This window comes from Astatotilapia calliptera, chromosome 16, assembly GCF_900246225.1.
Source record: "Astatotilapia calliptera chromosome 16, fAstCal1.2, whole genome shotgun sequence".
In the NCBI taxonomy this organism is placed as follows: domain Eukaryota; kingdom Metazoa; phylum Chordata; class Actinopteri; order Cichliformes; family Cichlidae; genus Astatotilapia; species Astatotilapia calliptera.
In genome coordinates, this window is record NC_039317.1 from 21,052,948 (window position 1) to 21,074,508 (window position 21,561).

The 21,561-nt window shown below is 40.2% G+C and overlaps 1 protein-coding gene across 2 annotated transcripts; it reads right to left on the bottom strand.

Moving 5' to 3' along the window:
- Positions 1 to 426: 426 nt before the first annotated feature.
- Positions 427 to 21,561, bottom strand: LOC113007697 (glycerol-3-phosphate dehydrogenase, mitochondrial-like). 2 transcript variants are annotated; one of them, XM_026144527.1, is made up of 5 exons: positions 21,172 to 21,561; positions 20,039 to 20,182; positions 19,172 to 19,375; positions 1,911 to 1,958; positions 427 to 802 (listed from the first exon to the last, which is right to left on the bottom strand). In XM_026144527.1, the coding sequence occupies exons 1-3, from the start codon at positions 21,449 to 21,451 to the stop codon at positions 19,329 to 19,331; spliced, it is 471 nt and encodes a 156-aa protein (XP_026000312.1). In that variant the 5' UTR covers positions 21,452 to 21,561; the 3' UTR covers positions 427 to 802; positions 1,911 to 1,958; positions 19,172 to 19,328. The 2 variants fall into 2 exon arrangements, with proteins under 2 accessions (XP_026000312.1, XP_026000313.1); XM_026144528.1 differs by lacking the exons at positions 427 to 802; positions 1,911 to 1,958 and adding an exon at positions 13,027 to 13,093.

A 21,561-nucleotide genomic window follows, 5' to 3' on the forward strand; every position in this document is an offset into this window, starting at 1 on the left:
AGTTAAAGGCCTCTTTGGTTTGTCACAGAGTTTAATATGCACCCTACATAATTATGCAGGATTCACAGTGCTATCAAACTGCAATTCAAATTAGTTCAGGATTAAAGGCACAGAACAGTACTGGTTCCTTAATTGCATTGTACTGTGCTGATCACATTCAAATACCCATTACTCATTCCCTCTGCGGAGCAATAAGTCAGAGGGATTAATACTGAGGCAGGTGACAGGGCCAAGCCATTAAAAGGCAGTTATGCAGAAAGCATGGCTGGTTTTATTCACGTTAATGAAATCAGTGAAATGAAACTGTAATAGATTTATCAAAGCTCAGATGGATTTGCAGTAAATCAGTTTGATTCAGGCAATCAAACTGGACAATGGAGATAGTTTTCAGCTACAGCAGTGGATATCAGGCAGCAGCATGTGAGAAGTGCTGATATTCTTCTTGTGAGGATTTGGTGAACACCCGGTGCCTAGGCCCTATTCCCAGAGCTGGGCCTGCTCATTTTTGTCAGCTAAATGGTGCCAGTGACTGATAAAACATACTGCCTTCCAGTTAAACACCATATTCTTCTACCCCCTTCTCTCATCCCACACTCTGTCTCTCTCTCCCTCTTGCTCTCCTCTTGAATTTATGGACCGTGTGTTGCTGATTCTGGCTTGTTATACAGTGCACAAGCCCATGAATTAGAACCTAAATTCACTTACATCAAACGGATTAGTGCTGAAATCCATCCGTCTGAGCTTGTCTCATGGCACAGAGCTTCAAGTCGCTGTCCAACACAGGATGCTAGCTTGGACAAAACTGCAGAAAAAACAAACAAACACAGTTTAAATTAAATATAGCTTAATGAGACTTTGTTTGATTATCTGTTTATTCACAAGCATATGCTTATTGCTGCACACAGAAAGCTTCTGGTTACAGCTGTATTATAATTGATTTTAAAGTGTTTAATGTTGATCTAGGGCTTAAAAATGCTAAAAAAAAAAAAAAAAAGGGAATTAAATGAAGTGTTAGCACATTATCCAATACAAATCTAAACTCTGTTCAATCTGAAATTCAAGGTGCAAGGTTCAGGTGCAAACTGAAAAGAAATCAATGAGTGACATTTTGCATTTTAGCGCACATACAGCCTGTAGAAAGTCACAGTAGGACACCAGCTATGCCACTTTTCCCAAGTCCTGCATTGCACTATTTCCAGTGTAAAAATGGTTAAATGACCTGAGCTCAAATGACATTATTTTTAAATGTGTTCTTAATGAGTCGTCCACTGTACAGTATAAATTCCAATTACATCCAATTAACCCCAATCAGAAGCACCTCATCTCTAGCCTCTTTTTTTATTTAATGGTTCGCTGCAGCTTCAACCATTGATTAGGCTGAATGAGCAGCACTACTAAATGACCACCTTGAAGGAGATGGGAGCTGTTAGCCTTAATAGAGACTGCGTTGCCATTACACCTCTGCATGCACAGTCCCCCCTCTTTTAACAGGCTAGATCAACTTTTATACCGGGGTCTGACGGGCTTCTATCCAGGTTGATTTTGACTTTAGCCCATTTGCTTCGAGGGAAAATGTTAAGTAGAAACCTTCCATCCATGAACGCTGGCCCATTATTTTCTAATTACAATGCATTTAGGTCCTTCAATAGGCATGCATGATTATACAAAACGACATTTGAATGTGTAAACAATGGAGATTTTCTTGAAGCAGCTATGAAACCAAATAGGATAGTTTGAGAAGTCTTGTGTCTATTTGCATTTAGCTTAAAAGTACATCCATCAAATGTCAAGTAAAAAAGTAAACATGATGCATGTGCAAAAAATAAATAAATAAATAAAAACTGTAAAATACAAAAATTTTATATTCCTTTTAAGACCATTTGAGACTGAAAATGATTAGAGCGGCTTACTTTATTTCACTCTCGCTTCTGTCAGGATGAAGACAGGACTCTCCCTAACTGCAAGAGAAACAATACAGACTAGAAATAAAAGCATAAAAAGCATAAATCTATTCAACATGTAGTATCCTCCAGTGTTAAAACTGGCAGCAGACGCTCGGATAAGCCCTCCCACATACTCAGTCTTGAGAATTTCACTGTTTGTGTTCTTTTGAGGAGTTTGTGTTGAATAATACCCACATGGCAAGACATAACAATCTGTAGATTAAGCCCAACAAAAATATGCGTAGAACTCCCTGGCTTTCAAGTGCATTCAAAATACAATTCCCTCATAATCTGAGCTTTGTAAAAACAAAAAAACAGTGTTGGTTTCTTAGTCAACATTAGAAGTGGATTAACAAGAGAACTAGAGATGCATGGTGTTTGAAAGAGCCTTGATACACAATTGCGTGAGATAAACACGAAGCCTTCACTGTGACAGTGTGCATAAGAAAATAATTGGCTTATTTATAGATGGTGTGAAATTAAACACACTTAAAAGCCTGGGACAGTATGGTTTAATCAACTGCCTTCAATTCAATTTATGCTCACAATTCACAATGCAACTGAGGAGGGGAGCATTAAATGCATTCCCTTATTACTCTATAAATGCAAGTGTCCAAGCAGACAAAACCCAAGTAATAAATTAATAGTAATAAAAACACCAGCTGTGTGGACAGATGTAGAAATTAAAAGCCAGCAACGAATACAACAGGCAGTCTAGCTTAATAAAATACATGGCAGTAACATTTCTTTGAACCAATCACATGTACCTACTGTGCAATATTTAAACATATTTAATGTTGATATGTATCTCGTTCAGCACTGGCTGAAATGTTAGTCGGTGCTTCAAGCATTTGAAGTCCTTTTGGGGAAATTTGATATTCAACATTAACAAAAACAACCAAAAAACAACTCCTGCTAGAGACCTTTTAACTTGAACTTGGCAATGTTGATATCAAACAAGTCAATTAGTAGATGGATATGACAATAATAGAGCAATAATCCAAACAGGAAAAGGGATAATGTTAATGTCTCACTTAAGACACCTTCAATGAAGGTTTAACCAGATAAAACAGTGAAAAAAAGACCTGATACTGATTAAACCGTCATTCCACCCTGTAACATGTCCAGCTCGTCACATCTACCAGCAACATAAGAGTTCAAAAGTCTTCTAAAAATCAATCTCTGATCAGTAATTACCAACAATACCAAAGTTTTTTTTTTTAGTTCATTTTTTAATTTGGAAGGGAGAAAATGAATAGCCTGGACTTTGGCTCCCATGGGCTGTACCTGCCCCTCAACAATTACCTTACCTATGTAGGTCACAGTAGCCCTGGCAAACCTGCAGCCCAGTTTACTGTAGGTTGAGCTCATCCAAGATATAGGGAGTGCAGAATTATTAGGCAAGTTGTATTTTTGAGGAATAATTTTATTATTGAACAACAACCATGTTCTCAATGAACCCAAAAAACTCATTAATATCAAAGCTGAATGTTTTTGGAAGTAGTTTTTAGTTTGTTTTTAGTTTTAGCTATTTTAGGGGGATATCTGTGTGTGCAGGTGACTATTACTGTGCATAATTATTAGGCAACTTAACAAAAAACAAATATATACCCATTTCAATTATTTATTTTTACCAGTGAAACCAATATAACATCTCCACATTCACAAATATACATTTCTGACATTCAAAAACAAAACAAAAACAAATCAGCGACCAATACAGCCACCTTTCTTTGCAAGGACACTCAAAAGCCTGCCATCCATGGATTCTGTCAGTGTTTTGATCTGTTCACCATCAACATTGCGTGCAGCAGCAACCACAGCCTCCCAGACACTGTTCAGAGAGGTGTACTGTTTTCCCTCCTTGTAAATCTCACATTTGATGATGGACCACAGGTTCTCAATGGGGTTCAGATCAGGTGAACAAGGAGGCCATGTCATTAGTTTTTCTTCTTTTATACCCTTTCTTGCCAGCCACGCTGTGGAGTACTTGGACGCGTGTGATGGAGCATTGTCCTGCATGAAAATCATGTTTTTCTTGAAGGATGCAGACTTCTTCCTGTACCACTGCTTGAAGAAGGTGTCTTCCAGAAACTGGCAGTAGGACTGGGAGTTGAGCTTGACTCCATCCTCAACCCGAAAAGGCCCCACAAGCTCATCTTTGATGATACCAGCCCAAACCAGTACTCCACCTCCACCTTGCTGGCGTCTGAGTCGGACTGGAGCTCTCTGCCCTTTACCAATCCAGCCACGGGCCCATCCATCTGGCCCATCAAGACTCACTCTCATTTCATCAGTCCATAAAACCTTAGAAAAATCAGTCTTGAGATATTTCTTGGCCCAGTCTTGACGTTTCAGCTTGTGTGTCTTGTTCAGTGGTGGTCGTCTTTCAGCCTTTCTTACCTTGGCCATGTCTCTGAGTATTGCACACCTTGTGCTTTTGGGCACTCCAGTGATGTTGCAGCTCTGAAATATGGCCAAACTGGTGGCAAGTGGCATCTTGGCAGCTGCACGCTTGACTTTTCTCAGTTCATGGGCAGTTATTTTGCGCCTTGGTTTTTCCACACGCTTCTTGCGACCCTGTTGACTATTTTGAATGAAACGCTTGATTGTTCGATGATCACGCTTCAGAAGCTTTGCAATTTTGAGACTGCTGCATCCCTCTGCAAGATATCTCACTATTTTTGACTTTTCTGAGCCTGTCAAGTCCTTCTTTTGACCCGTTTTGCCAAAGGAAAGGACGTTGCCTAATAATTATGCACACCTGATATAGGGTGTTGATGTCATTAGACCACACCCCTTCTCATTACAGAGATGCACATCACCTAATATGCTTAATTGGCAGTAGGCTTTCGAGCCTATACAGCTTGGAGTAAGACAACATGCATGAAGAGGATGATGTGGACAAAATACTCATTTGCCTAATAATTCTGCACTCCCTGTATTCAGACAAAGCTTGAAAGTTCAGTACATGGCCTTTTCATTTGTTGCTCAAAATCACAACACTATCCAGATTTACAACGCAGTTTTCCAGACCAACAACCACCCTATTCAGTCTTTGAAAGGTAGCAGGTGCACTTCAGCATAAGGGTAGAAGCCTGAAGGCGTTATAAATGAGGCAACTAAATGCGAGTCATAGACAAGGAGAAAGTATCAAATTAGTCAGGCGCACGTTTCTAGACTTTTAATGTTCAAACAACCCATCCATTTTACCAGAAGACTGTGATATTGATATTAATTCCCCCAGGTACAGTACTATTTTCTAAAAAATGTATCCCCCTCCTGAAGGCACCCTTGAACAACACATCTCCCCCTATGAATTGCTCCTTTATTAACTTGGTGACAATGAAATTAGGAGTCAGGTTTAGCGTTTTACTTATGGCTTTGAGCATGTGTGCCTATACAAATCTGAAGGAGTCAGTGGTGTAAGCATGCAAGGCCAGGGAGAAGAGTCTTTTTTGCATTCGTGGTTGTTCGCATGCTTCAAGTATGCATGCCACAGCAAACTCAACAGAGCATCTTGTTTTAAACTAATAATAACCAAATTCATGTTTTTATACTCAAATTTCGGGCACACTGGCCTTCGCTGAGAAGTCAGATTACTGTTTTTATGCTTTTTTTTGTTAAAAAGTAAATTTGAAAAAACATGGATAACAACAATAATTATGTTTTAGTGATAAAATGTTTTTAATTTCAAAAAATCTTGCACCGATGGAGTTATCATAACAAAAAGATTAAAAAAAAAGATTTTGGTCATTACTAATATTGTTACAGCTGTGGTATAAACCTTAAATTGGGTGGCGATCTAATAAGTTTGTTAAACACTGCAATTTCCTTAAAAATTCAGTTCTATGTAATATATTAGTACATTTATTTCAACTACATCGAGTGCAATACCTAAAAATATGTATGCATTGAAATAACAGTTTGCTTATAGGGTCTCACCCAACTACCAATCACACTTACAACATGTGATAGTCTTAATCTCCCAAATTAAACAATTTAAAAAAGTAACATTTACTACAATGATTTCTTTTAGTGTTATCAACAGGACTAAAATAGGAAAATAACAAAAATGAATGAATAAATTAATATGAAATTCTATCAGCTGTTTGCCTTTCACCACCTGGTAACCCTCTTCCTTTTCTATCATACTCACTTCCAATTACACAGCATCAGAATGATGTTTGCTAGCTGTGACGGACATGCAGTAAGTATACAAGGTTCATTATATAAAATCAGAAGTTCAAAACCAAAACTCTACTAATTAGTTAGGTTTCACAAGAATGTGTCATCAAAATGTCAGAAGCTCCATATTTTAAACACATCCCACTAGAGCTTTAGACATCTCCTACAAGTAAAATCCACTTATTACAATGACAGTCTGTTGCTGATGAGGCACTGTACAGAGAAAGTATATATCACAGGTCTCCTTCTTGTAATAATTCACTTTGTAATAGGGGTGAGAACGCTACAGCATTTTATTAAAGTGTGAGCACTTGGACAGTGAGTACAGTATATTTTTAAATGTGGACACACACACTCAGGTTTTAGAATGGCTTGGGATTCCCGTGACCTCCTGCTTCAGTCGCAAGGGCCTTATCTCTGGAGGGTCAATTACCATTCGCTTTTGCTTGATCTTGTTTGTTTAACTTGACACGGTGAAGAAAGGCCTGACATTGACCAGAATTCACTGCATTAATGTGTTCCATGTTCTGCATTCATCACTGTCACTAACATAGAGGAGAGTGCCGGCATCACATGAGGACAGAAAAGAGGCTGTATCTGTGTGTGTGGTAAAGACAGATGACACACACACATACACACACGATAAAAAAAAAAGAAAGATGTGTGCAGAAATAAGAAGACAAAAATGATCAATTTCTTCACTCCACTGACAACGATAATAAAATGTCTATTTTTTACGCTGCTGGAAGATTGTTTTTAAAGAAAACAACAATCTAAAAAAAATGTTTTTGTGTTGTGCAACTCCATCGTCTGTGTGATGTGGGTGAAAATCTACAAGATGCTGTTCAGGGCTTAGTTCAGACAGTGACTCATACCGGATTCTCTTCTGTGCATGCACTCTTATTATTCCCTCTTGGTCACTTTAGATGTAATTTGTTACCAACTCACCAGGTGACAGTGACATTTGCCTTTTCATTTTACCTGAATGCACAAATTTGTCTTTATCAAATAATCACAATTATTATTTGTATTTATCCATTGAAGACATTTCACAACTGTATCTAAATGTAAATCTTCTAATAGTAGTCAAGATTGACATTTTTTCAAAATATTTTCTTTTACATAAGTTGTTCTTTTTCTATTTTTATGAATAGCTAATAATAGCATGAGAGCATGAAAGAGCATGTATGCTCCAGGGTTAAATAAATAACATAAATGCAACAGATGTACCGTTATAAATTAAACTAGTCAGACAAACTAGATGCTGGTTAGCGTCTGGTTTGGATCTATACGTTGTTTTTGTTGGGATAACATGCAAACTCCACACAGGGAGGGTTCAAACCAGAACTCTGGAGCTCGGTATCTATGTGTAGGCTTGGTGTATGTGTAAATACATGTATATTTAAATAAATACATTTAAAACATGTTTTATATTTTAGACTCTTCAAAATAGCCACCCTTTGCCTTCATTACTGCTTTGCACACTCTTGGCATTCTCTCACTGAGCTTCATGAGGTAGTCACCTGAAATGGTTTTCCAACAGTCTTGAAGGAGTTCCCAGAGATGCTGAGCACTTGCTTGTCCATTTGCAATCCCAGACCATCTTGACAGTGGAGACAAGGCCATCTGGCGCAGCACTCCATCACTCTGCTTCTTGGTCAAATAGCCCTTACACAGCCTGGAGGCATTTTTGGGGTCATTGTCCTGTTGAAAAATAAATGCTGGTCTAACTAAACGCAAACCGGATGGGATGGCATATTGTTGCAGGATGCTGTGGTAACCATGTTGGTTTAGTGTGCCTTCAATTTTGAATAAATCCCCAACAGTGTCACCATCAAAGCACTCGCACACCATCACACTTCCTCCTCCATGTTTCACATTGGGAACCATGCATGTAGAGACCACCCTTTATCTTTCCTGAGTCAAACAAATATACAGCAACCAAAGATGTCAAATTTGGACTGATCAGACAAAAGCACAGATTTCCACTGGTCTAATGTTCGTTCTTTGTGTTTTGTGGTCTAGGCAAATCTCTTCAGGTTGGGGATTCGACTCCCAACCAAGGCGTCTGTGTCTAGTAAGAGTCCCTAGGCTAGACCTCCCATGCTAACCAAGCCTACCTCGGATAAGAATGAGAGAGAGATAACTGAAACCATACTGGCTTGGACGTCGCCCGGATTAACAAGCGTCAGGTGTTGAGCAACCAGGACACACTGAGAAGAACTGGGCTACTGGAAAAAGAAGGCATACGTGGGCAAGAGATGTAAAACAGAGCGCTATTGGAATGCTACTATGCAAGTAAACCCAGTGGAAGAGGTTACATGAAGAGGATGTAGCACCTATAGACTCTTCGATAGTCTTATCGACTCTTTGTTCCACACATGGATCCTGTAATGCCTAGAACTATACAGCATGAACAGGGCCCTAACCCTTCATCGGGAACTCAATAGGGATGTGGCGAACAACACTTGAGGACAACTTCAAGCCAATTGCACAAGCCACCATCAAGGTTCCACCAAGAAGATGCTCCATCCACAATGGTGTTCTGCATAGGCCTGAACCCCCTCAGTGAGATCACTGACAAGACTGGCTACAGATAGTGTCTATGGCGCAACTAGTGACTACGGAGAAAGCGTCAGCCTACATGGGTGACATCAAGCTGTATACCAGGAGTGAACAAGACATTGATTCACTGATCTCGAAGAGAGATACCAGCAAGATGGACAGCTTTCTGTATCCTTTCTTCATCACACCCAGCGCCGACAGAGGAATGTCATTCGGACCGGAGAACTATGGTCAGATGGTAACGAAGAGAGGGAAGGTAGTCAGAACCACCCTTTTCAGAGGCTGTGGTAGGATACAATCCCCTCAGCTCAGTTGTGATAGCAGCTCCTTCTTCAAAATGTTGGAGCACTGAGGTTTTTTGTTGTCAGTCTAGGTGTTAGGTATCGGAGATTCCATAGCTCCCACATCCTCTTCATGTAATCCCTTCCCACATTGAGGAAAAAAAAAAAGCACATTGAAACTTCATGTATGTAGTTATGTACATCCTCAAACTGCCAGTGTTAAATATATTAAATCTTCGACCATATAAAAGGTCTCAAGACAGCCTTAAAACACTCAATTTTTAATTTACATTGTAATTGATAAATTTTGCTAAAACCAGTTAAGCTTTGTAGAATGGTTTAATTTGATGCAGTTTAAGTGAAGTTAAGGGACTAAAAGTGTTACACATTTAAAACTTCAAAAATATGAGACTATCCAAGAAAGTTTAAAACTGCTTCTAAGCATGTTAAATACATAGTGATGATCAAAAATGATGAAAAGAAAATTAGGAATGTGTACTTTTACTATGTGCCGTTACAAAAACGTGTTTAATTTAGAAATTGTGTTGGTAGAAACTCCCACACAAGACCCTACAATAAACTCGCAGCTCAATTAGTGCAGTGGAGTTCACGTAAAAAGGCCTGCCACTAGCTGGATCTCTATTCACAGGTTATCTGTGTGTTTCCTTTCAAACTCACAACCCAAATATAGTCTTATTTGTCATACCTCAGGGGCTTGGGAGAAGCACTTATTAAGTAATGCTGCACCTAATTTTTCTGTGACACACAGTATAAAATACATAGTTTCTGTTAGTGTCACAACTGATTTTTAGTTGGTTTTAGAGTACAGGGTCTAAACCTACACCAGCCTGGAAGGAGGGAAGCATCAGTACCTCTCTAACATTTTATGCTCATAGGTTTTGGCCAGCGTTTGTACATCACCGTAGGAAACTTTTAATCAGTTTATCAATATGTGATTGAAGTGCAGACTTTCAGCTTCATTTTAAAGGGTTGTGTAAAAGTATTACATTTAATGTTTAGAAGTCACAGCCATTTTTGTACATAATCATTATTTTCAGAGGCTGAAAAGTAATAAGTGAAAATATATGGAATCAAGCTGCATTTCCTGGACATTCTCAGGGTAACAAAACATGTCATTGAGAGAAAAACAACATGGATGTGCTGTTCCAGTCAACATCTGGAGTATTGTTCCTGATCCCGCATATGAGACAGAGAGTCTGAGTGTCATGGTTACTGAGCTAAAAGAGGATCATCAGCACAGAACATCTATTAAAGTAGAGAAATCTAAAACCTCTTCTCATAAAGGAACACATGAGAAACGCCCACTGGTAATAATCAGATAGGAGCCTGTTCACATACACATGCACCCACACACACTCACACTTTCCCGTAATATTTCATGAACATCCATGGTTAATCAAACCTTTGATTTCTTTAAAAAAAAATAGAATCTTTTCATGTACTTCTCTGAGCAGTAAAGAGGAACAACTGTAAGTAGTCTTCAGAGGCCGTGGTAGGACACAAAGTCATATGGAATGAATGGCAGAGTGAAATGTGAAGATGAATACCTCTGGGTTTACATGTTATGATCATTCATGTCACGTGAGAACTCAAATCAATGGTTTGACAGCAAAGTTAGCTAAAAATATGACCTTATATTACAATAAATTGTATCTGTATAATGGCAGTCATATTCTTTTCCCATTTTTAAGCACTTGTTGTTTCTATAATAAGCACCAAGTACAATCTAAGTTTGTTTGCTTTCTCTTTTACTTTCTTTCAGATGCCTCCATCACTTACTCGCACCCACACACTCACCACATTCCAGGCCTAGCTGTTCCACATTTCTTTTCCAACCATCCATCATATTCCACTTATCCAGTTCAGAGTTATGGTTGAGCTATACCAGCAGTCACTGGGTAAGAGGCAGAATACACCCTGGGCAAGTCACCAATCTATCACAGAGAGACAACCACTCACATTCACACCTGCAGAAAATTTAGACTCACCAATTAACTTAACATAATGAGGACCTCCTTGCTGTGAGGCAGCAGTGCTACAAACTGCACCCCTTCCTTTAACCCTTTAAAACCTGAAACCTTTGCTACATAAGCTATATTTTTGCAATTTTAGTTATTAAAAATGTGTGATGTCATTTATATCATTTTTTGAGGGTAAAAAAAAAAGTCACGCTGAGGATGTAGACGTCGCAAAAACTCACAAAAACACATGTATCAAAACGATATGCTTGGCTTTTAAAGGGTTAAGATATTTAATTAATTCAATGCTTAAATATATTGTTCTTACTATCGTGTTAACATGTGAATCATTCTGAACCAACGGGCTTGTGCATTCTACATAGAATCGGCCCCCATTTCTCTATAAAAGAAAACAGGTTTACCTCCAAGTAAAGCAAAGAAAGTGGTAATGATACTGCAGAAGCCTGCACCTCTGAAGCAAGAGGAGTGTCCAAAACTTGTATATACTAATCATGTGATACTTGATGAGCTACTTTACTAATTTCTCATGGTCTATAATAATCCACAAAGACCAACATTTATCTGATGTCTGGATTAGGGCTAAAACTACCAGTTATTTTCATTACTGATTAACTTGCTTGAATATTCCTTTGAATAACTGTTTTTCCTTTCTTATAAAGGTGCTGTGAGGAATGCAGGGATCACATTCAGATCTATATTTGAGCTTCCAGGCAGATGACGTATTACGAACAGAATGACAGGAAGGGTGAGGCTTAACTGTATGAAAAGTACTGCTAGGCTGACTGCCAATAATAGACTATTGCAAACTCCTGATAGGTATAGATCAAAACAATGCCTATTTTTAGGGCTCATGCAGGCACAGTGAATGGCTTTTGTGTACTGGGTATTATTGCAATCACAGTGTAGAAACGGTGCTGAGCAAATCTCAGTAATTAACCTATGGTAATGACAAAAGCCAATTTATGGCTCTTAAAGATCAAATGTATCTGGGTTAATGTGAGGTCAAATGCATGTGCGGGAATATCAGAGCTGGAATTGATGTAGCTGATTGGGGAGAGGTGTACAGGGATTACTGACAGTGTGAATGGTGCTGTCAAAAACATCTATTCTAAATAGACAATGGAGCGCAAGCTGTTGTCGAGCTTAATTCAAAACAATAACAGTACACAGTGTTAATACCACTGTACACTCACTCACTGGCTGGCTGTTTTAAAGTATGGTGATCTAAACAGAGAACTCATAGCTGGAGGGGTTTCATTATAAGGTTTTGGCCTGCGCTTTAATGTTACATCAAACCTGTAACCTTGGTTAAATAGCCTGAACTAGACTGAAAAGTAGTAGCTACATTAAGTATAATAAGTTCAGAATGAATTAGAAGACCCTCTCCTTGCAGTGCTCCACTAACATTAACAGTATACAGTTGAAAATGTGGCGAATGGACACTTGCTCTTTTCTCACAGTGCATCCTTCTGCCATCTCCTCCCCAGGTAAATCACACACACACACACACACACACACACACACACACACACACACTTGGGCATCCACATGATGTAAAAGAATTCCCCCCCTTGTTCCACTGCACCATGGGCGTTTTGTAGGCAACAGACTGATGTTTACATGGCCCCAATCACAGCAGACTGAATGCACTTTGGCTATGACAGCTTTCTACCATTAAGCAATTTGTGCCATAGCAACTCTTTGACGGGATCAGACCACACAGGCCAGCCTGTGCTGCCCACACATTAATGAATCTTTGGTGCCATGATCCTGTCTCCAGTTATAGCTCTCCTTACTAAAGACCACTTTTAGCAGGTACTAAACACTGCATGTGCTTGATACGATCATTTATCCATCACATTTTTGGATCTTGTCAAAGTCTTTTAGGTCTTCCTTCTCTTTCAGCATCAAGGAATGACAATTCGTAAGTATTGTAATTGAACTCAACTCCATACTGGTGCCACTGTGACAGCATAACTAATGCTATCTAGTTCACCTTACAGTAGTTTTAGTGTGGCTTGTCAGTGTATGTGAAGTTACTTTCCTGGTATCCATCAGCCCACCTGACCACTTTGTAGATCCTGCGTCTGTAGGTGGAAGCCAGATGTTGTGCCATCTGGACGCAGTGACAGACAAAACAGACATTAGTTATTCAGCCAGACTCCAAACAGAGCCTACTGACAGATCATGGCTCCTGGGGAGTTATGCTGCATTTAAATAGCACCTTTTGATATTAGATCAATACACCGGATTAACAGTCAAGTCATTCATGGGCAGATGCTGTGGGGAGACAGCATGCTTTGACTGTGATACATTATGTGCCAGAACTAAACAAAGAAGTTATTTCAATTCCAATGGTTTTGTTACTTTTTTCACAAAAGGTCAAGCGCTGTCAAAAATATCAGCATATTGACCTTTTTAAACATTCCAGAAACATTGGGATCATAGATTATGCTTTCTTCCCCTCTTTCTCGGTAACAAAGGGTTAAAACTCATTCACACCAAAGTCACAGGGGGCTGCAACTCTCTGTGCTTGTCATTTGCAGGTCATTGTACAGTTCATTTGAAGTCTAACATGGCATGGACTGTCCTGGTGATATGTGTGTATTGTCAGGAGGACAGAGAAGCTGTGCAGGATGACAGCAAGCTCTGTTACTGCTTGAGTAGATCCGTCCATTCAGTCTACCACCTACACATGTTTCATAATCCATGTTTGCAATCTAAAACAGGCTTGCTTCTAGAGTCAATATTTTCATATTTTTGAGCTTATTTCTCTTTTTTTTGCAGGACACCCACACACCTGTAAATTTTCAGCTTCCAAGTTTTCAAAGTTTTGGTTTTTTTTTTAAGCAGTTGTAGGAGCTTACCTAGAACGATCTACTGTGCAGGGCGTGCTTCTAGTTTTAAATACCTACACTGAATTCAACCTACTGTTTATCCACAGCATAATATAGAACTGTGCCACAGACTTGCATTAATTTCCAAAAACAATTACACACCTCACTGTCTGACACTGTGAGGCATGTCCCTATACTCAACAAATATATAGGTAACTTCAGTACCTAGCTGTTGCAATTAAATACATTTGAGATCATTTTTTTAAAAGATTTACGTCTTCATTAGGAACTCTGGAAGGATATGGAGGTTAGACGGTAGCAAGAGACAAGTTATCACACTGTTTTTATCAGATTTGTTGAAAAAAATAAAACATGTTGTCCCTAATAAAGCAAAAGAAGAACGCAAACATCAAATTTATATTTAGGGAACCCTGAACTAGGATAATGTACATTTTATCCTAGTTTATGATGGCTGAAATACAGCTGTGTTACAAACAAACAAAGGCAGCAAGCAAAGGTGTTTGACTTTTTTGAGACTGCAGAAAGCATCAGACTACTGGTCTATTCAAATCTGCAGTAGACAGTTTGTATTGTGTTTTCTTCCCAACATGCACAGTGGAAATCAGTCAGGTCAGTGGGCTCAGGCACATTAATTTACGTTCAGTGACTAAATACGTGAACAGGTACACCCAAAGTGTTCCTCCCAAATGTTAAAAACACAATTAAAGGTCATAGATAAATTTCACATTGTCATCTTATAATTAGCAATTTTGACTTGGTGTGTTGTATACTAGTTTTATCTATCTGGACATTAACTGTGATTGTGAACACGTTCATTGAGTGCATTTTAAACTGGTCTCCAGTTGAGTAAATAGGGAATGATCGATAGGATAGATCAAAATTGTTGCCTTGCACAGAGAGTAGATCAAGCAATCATATATATAGATATGATTATTCTCTTCTTTGCCTCATTTGTTAAAATACATACTGGAAAAAGCGCTACATGGTCACCAGTTCACTGTCACTAATGTCAACATTGTTGCTCCTGCAGTTTGAGTGTCCTTGGAGTTTAGCTTTATGACCGGAGGAAAAACCACTCCAGGGTGGTGAGACATCACCTCTCCTATCTCAGAGAAAGACAGTGCAGACGGCTATGTTGGCAAACATAAACATGTGGACACCTACTGTCTGAAGACACACGCATCCTGCAGATATATGCTGTGTGTGTCAGTGCGCGCACGCACACACACGCACCCTTGAAGTGAGTTGTCTATCCTCTCTATTTCACCGCTAAAGCAGGAAAATAAACGAGCTCCTGCTGCTGCCTCTCAACAATCCAGTTTTTCTTGTATAGTGGTGACATATAAGGGATTAAATATTAATACGCTATTGTGTATCGATTGACAAAATACCTGCCACTATAATGGGCCGGTTGATATTTCTGAATAAAACAATGACAAACTCGTTATCAAAGGGCATTTTTAAAACATTTATGACAAGTGAGTAGCTTTGGAGCAGGAGGCCTCACACGGACAATAAAAAGCATGCCGATGAAGACAACGTCCATTTAGACTTGCTCAAAATAAAAGTTAAAGATAATAAACAATGTCTCCTGAGCTCAGAAGCCATACCACCATGGATTTAAAACTCCAAAATAATGGATAATAATGATGGGTGATGAGGATGGGCTAACACTTCTAATTATTTACATGTCATTACAGTTTGTAGTGTAGACATCTAGCTGAGTTTTGATGTAAATAATCACAGCATGAAAAAGGAGGAGTCCCTTTGGATTTGATGGCTAAAGAAGAAGATGGGAAATATTCAGTGAAAAAAAAAGAAAAGTTTTTCATTCTTTAATTCCAGAGGCAGAGTGAGCTACACTGATGCCTCCTTTGTTCGGCTGACTCATGGTTGGGGAATGGAACTGTTGTGTGGTGTGGAAAGATTTCACCACAAAAACAGAAAGGCAGGCCACTTCAAGCTGCAGGAAAGAAACAAAGAGGGTCTTTAAACATGCTAGTCCAGGCAGTGGAGAATCCAGTGAGTTGAGTCAAACTGAGAACAGCGAAGTAGAGATCTAGTGTTTGACACAAGGAGACTCTGGTGTGACTGTGAGAAGCCATGGAGACCCTTCCTGCTTTAGGGAAGGACTAGGGGAGACACTGGCTGTCCACTACGCAGGCCAGTGGGCCTTTCGAGGTGTCACCTCCACACAATGTGACAAACCCCTCTGGTCTGAGTCCTGTTCACACTCCCCCATCCCCTTCCTTATGTGTTCTTAGACAAATGAGTGAAGACCCCAGCTCGGGCACTACCACAGGCAAGGACGGAGACTGCATGGGCTCCACCAGTCAAGGCTTCTCGCTCCATCACTTCACACTTATATCCCCCACACTCTGCTATGTCCCCTTCCTTTATCTTACTTTTCAGGCTTCGGGCTTTCACTGCTCATTTTGTGACTACGAGACTTTTACCGAGGTCTCGCCCAGACATACGCCACATGTCACCCTGCCGTCTGTGGCCATGCTGCCTGGAGCCAGATGTGGTCTCAGGCTTGAACTGGAGACCTACTATGGCATGTCCCCAACAAACCCTTCTGTGTCTTATTCTTTATTTTTTATGGTGCTTACAGAAGACATATTCATACAGAACCTCGAGTACCAAGACAACAATGTAAGAAGCCAACTTAAGCATAATTCCACATTAAATATAATAGACTCAATCAATCCATAATAAAAGCAGTGATACATTATTAAATAATGGCATCATGTTGCTAGATTTTTAACTACTTGCATTTGAGTATTCAGTGAGCAGTTTAGTCTAATGGTTTTCCAGTTAAGGGCCTTTCTAAAATCAGATGAACTTACGAGGTGATTACTGAGATAGGAAGGAAGAAACAAGCTAGCAGTGAGGCTGTAAGGAGTTAGAGATTGATGAATAGTTCTTTTTAAATAAAAGGTCTTTTTCATGCCATGTTTCCTCCACCTTCTTGCTGAAGAAATAATCCACTTTATTTCTAGCCTTAATAATGTATCTTATGGACCAAACACACTGATATTATGCTGCATATGTAGTTATGCTGCAGTAGGCCTAAGATGCCGAGTGGGCTTCCCTGTGCTGACTGTTTCTTCTTCACTCACCTTTTTCACTCCCTGTGTGTTTATAGACCTTTGCTGTATTAATAATTAGTAATCATTATCCCATAGTGGACAAAAGCATAGTGGGTCCTGTTCTTTTGTCCTGTCTTTCTCTGCTCTCTTCTCCCTCACCCCCAACTGTGAGGGAGAAGAGATGGCTGGCGGATATCCACCTCTCCCTGAGTCTGGTTCTGCCAGAGGTTTCTTCCTGTTAAAAGGGAGTTTTTTCTTCCCACTTTTGCCAAGTAGGTGTTTTTTTTTTCTTGTCATAGAGGGTCGTGTCATTTATGGGGTTTCTTTACCTAACGACATAAAATATCTTGAGGTGACTGTTGCTGTAAATTGGTGCCATATAAATAAAATGTAATCAAATTGGAAAATAAAGCTATGAAGCACCTAATTAGTTAGATAATTTATCCACCATTTAATGCTCGATACCTTCCGGGTTACTTTACTCTGATTACTCAGCTGCACGCACAGTGAGGCTTTAAGCTAACAGTTACAGCGGCAGCAGAAAATGTCTCAAACTCTGTGTTCCCACAAAAAAATGAGTTTGAGACATTTTGTCTTTTTAATTGGTGGAACTAACCCTACTTGGCCTATCATCGTTTGATTTTTGGAAAATACGACACACCGTTTTTGCCACATTGAGAAAAAATGTAAATAAAACGACATAGGTTTAGAGGGACATTTCTCTAGTGCTAAGTACTTAGACATCTCGCGTGAGACAACCACTTAAAAAAAATGTTTCACAGACTAAAACGCATAGAAACAACTATTCAACAGTTAAGACTCTGCTGTACTTTAACATCTTAATCTAAAAGTAAGATTTGATGAGACAAATCGAGTAAAATGCAGCTTTTTCTATGACACCCAGAACAGAACAATAAATTGGTAGAGCTGAAAATTGTTCTATCATACTTGAGTAAATATACTAAGTTACTTCCTAATAGCTTCTCTAAAATATGCCAATATACGCATCTTTATCTCATTAGTATACCAAACCATACAACCTCCTCTATACAGCTCTTCTCTTCACAGCAGATAAGCTGAATTTATCTGAGTTTTTTCTTTAGCATATAGAAGGCAGAGCTAATATTGAGGAATGCAAAAAAAGAAAAAACCGTCATGGACTAATCTTGTGCTGAGTATAGCCATGATAATGATGATGGATTAGAAATACAGCAGTGTATTGGGATTACAGTGCTATTAACTGGCCAGGGAAGGAGGATGAGGAGGCTGACCAGTATCAAACTAATCAATCAAATAATCGGGACAAGCCCTTGTCTACTAGAAACAATTAGACCACTTCTCCAAAATCAATAACCCTGCATTCTGTTTAGATACCCACTGGTCACTCATTCAATAAAACCTTCGTGGGTTTTGATAAGCCTGCCAGTCGGCAAGGGCCATTTGAGGCTCCGAGTGGGAACAAAATACATCAAACAGGCTCCAGGAAGGCCTCATAAAAATTGCAAATCGAAAACAATATAATTTAATGTGGCAAAGGTTATTTTTCCACTTGTTCATTATCAAATGTCTCATGTGAAAGCACTGCTATGAAGGGGAAAAATCTATTTGGTCTTGAGTGTTTGGGGAAAACAGGAGGGACATGTATTATATCTAAAGGAAAACAAAATAACGATGGAATCAAAAGGGTTCATAAAGTTGCTCTGAGAAATAGCCTTAGTATTGGAGGTGTCTCCAGCTTCCAGCACAGCTCCCATACATAATTAAAACAGGAATTTGTATCTGTCTGTACTCTGTGGCCTCCTGATGAATTAATATCTGGTGGAAGTCCTACACAGCCATCAGATTAGCTCATTTATTTCTGTCAGCTGCTTGCTCTATCAGCTATTTGTAAATCAGAGAGGGTGGTTGGGTGGATGCTGGGGGGGGGGGTGGGGATCGTTGGACGTGTATTTATTATCATAAATGGGTGTTATGAATTAGGTCTGATTCAAACGTCCCGGCTATAGTGCCGCAAGTGTAAGTGCGCAGTGATGACTTTCTTTTCTTTTCTTTTTTTTTTTTACCTGGGAGAAATGTTATGTTGGTTGTTGCATTAATTATACCTTACATCACAGCTGTCCCTTACATGTATTGGGCTGCAGTTCAGTAAAACTTTGATATTTGTTGAAGATATTAAAAAAGAAAACAAAAACAAAAATAGGCATCAGGTGAAGAATGGTAAGTTTTTATGGAAAACAAAATCACCTTCCATTTCCTGGCTGTGGTTGCCGAGTTAGTTGAGGATGTAATTCAGACACTGATATCCTCTCCAGAGATGACTTGCTATGCGATGGTGTGTTTGGGCATCCGCTCCCCAGGTCAGATAGAAGATGATGCGACGGCGTCTTGGAGTTTTATGCTGTCAAGTCTGGAGGTGCATGAGTGTTGTGTGCATGAGAGGGCGAGCGGCTAGGGAGGGGAACAAACAAGGAGACTGCATTAACCTTTGGTCTGCTGGAGAGGGGAGGGCACAAGCGGGCCGGGCTGGTTGAAGGGACACCCCATAATCAGGCTCCTGTCAGTGCTGTTTCCAGGAGATTAATTCAGCTGGTTTCAATTCCAGTCGCTGCTCCCGTAGCCTCAACGCAGGGTACACATATTGCCCTGTTTAAAACACATGCACATGGCACTGACTCAATTTAACACAGGAATAGCTGAGGGGGAAGGCTGTGTCACAGGAGTAGCCTTCATTCCTTACCAACACAAATAACATGCATCAACAAGAAAGCAGGAATCTCAGTCCGACCCAAAAGAGAAAGGAATCCAATCAAAAATTGAGATGCAATCTCAGCAAGAATAGATGATGCTTGAAGAGAAATGTAAGTCTTCTCTTGCAGTTAACACAGTGATTACATGAAGCTGTGACACTCCCGAGCTGAAGTTCCCATTTGGACTAAACACCTGCTCTGAGCTAGACATACAGGCAGAGCAGCCAGACAGAGCCTGGCTGTTGTGGCCAGAGGCTGAGGAGTTTCTATTGCAGCTAACTAATGAACTGATGAGACGGCAGTGCTGAGGAGCAGGTGATACAGGAGGATAGTGACAGAGACGTAGGGGTCCACCGTTAGTTACCTGTAATAGCCGGGATGACGATGTGCACCCCGGCACTGGGCTGACAGATGTCGGGGTTCTTCTGATCATCCATTTTCCACAGCGCGTCCGTAAAAGGTCCCGTGGCATTGATAACACATTTGGCTCTGACATCAAATTCCTGCCCTATGAAAGAAAACAGCATCAATCACCAGGGGCTATTCATCTGTGGCTGGTGACAAGCCGGATTATTAATTTATCAGCGAACGCCCCCCTCTCTCCGTAATAGAGTGGCTCGAGTGTGTCCATGGGAGACTTCCCAGGATTGTAATTAATAGGAAACAGACATACCTAATTTCCCTCTTGCCTCTTTGTGTCACAGAGTAGCTCAGTGGCAGTGACTGAGGGTCTTTTGAAATTGTGGAAGGGAAATGTTTGTTAATGTGATGCTTGATGTTGACGAGCTACAGTATATAATGGGATGCATATCAAAAGATACCATGAGGATAGCAAATGATCTGTTTTGGCAACAAGCTGAATGACAAACTACCTTTAAAAATTTGATGCGTGATGCTGCCACTGCTAAGAGAAGCGAAGAAAAGACCAGGAATGACTGCGTTCACAAGCCAGAAATTCATATCTCTGTGAGCGAGAAAAAAAAGAAGAAAAAATAAAAGACAAAGAAAAAAGAACTGATGACAAAACTGTTTTTATTATCCTTTCAGTCTGAGCCCTCCCTATGTGAGGCCCTCCTCTCACATTATTAAAGTGAGACATCTCCTCCAAGAGCACACTTCCATCTTTTAAAACATCAGGGGGTGGTCATGTGTTGAGATCCTCAAATCTTGGTTATTCATGAAATGTTTCAGAATACCATCTTTTACCCTTAACTGCTTTATTCTTCCAAAGCCAGCCCTATGCATGACATTTAAAAGGTAAGTAAGGCCATTTGGAGTACGCTAATTCTGTCTTATGTTCCTCTCTACAAGATCTGAAGCAGTCCTCTACACCATAAAACGCTTATAAAATATTAAAAGCCCCTGCATTAGATGTGCAATGACTATGTGCAAACTAGCACTGAGTAAGAGGCGCTGGGAGGAACCCTGTTGTGAGGGCTAGAGAGAGTAGGAATAGAGTGAGGCAGGAAGGAAGGAAGCGGCTTTTGTTGGATTTACCTGTGATCACATCCCTGCAGTGCGCTCCGCAGACCCTCTCCTTCCCCGTCTGAGGGTCTGCCCTCTCCAGTAGGTGCACCACTTCAGTGTAATTGGCTATGGCAGCCCCATACCTGGCAGCAGTGAGGGCGATGGCGAGGTTCATTCGAGCATCGTTGTGTTGTCCTGCAGCGGGGGGACAGGACCAGAGCAGGGGGATGTGAGTCACCCCAAGCCTGTGACTGGTGGTATGGAAGTGTGTCGGAACCGATATGTCACATCTGTCCCTGTCACTTTGCATCAGTGCGATTGCTGCTCTGGCCACACAAGGAGCACACTTAAAGCCACAGTGGCCCTTTGGCCTGAGTGTGGGGCCCCGGCAGCCCCTCCCCTCTCCTCTCCTACGCTGGG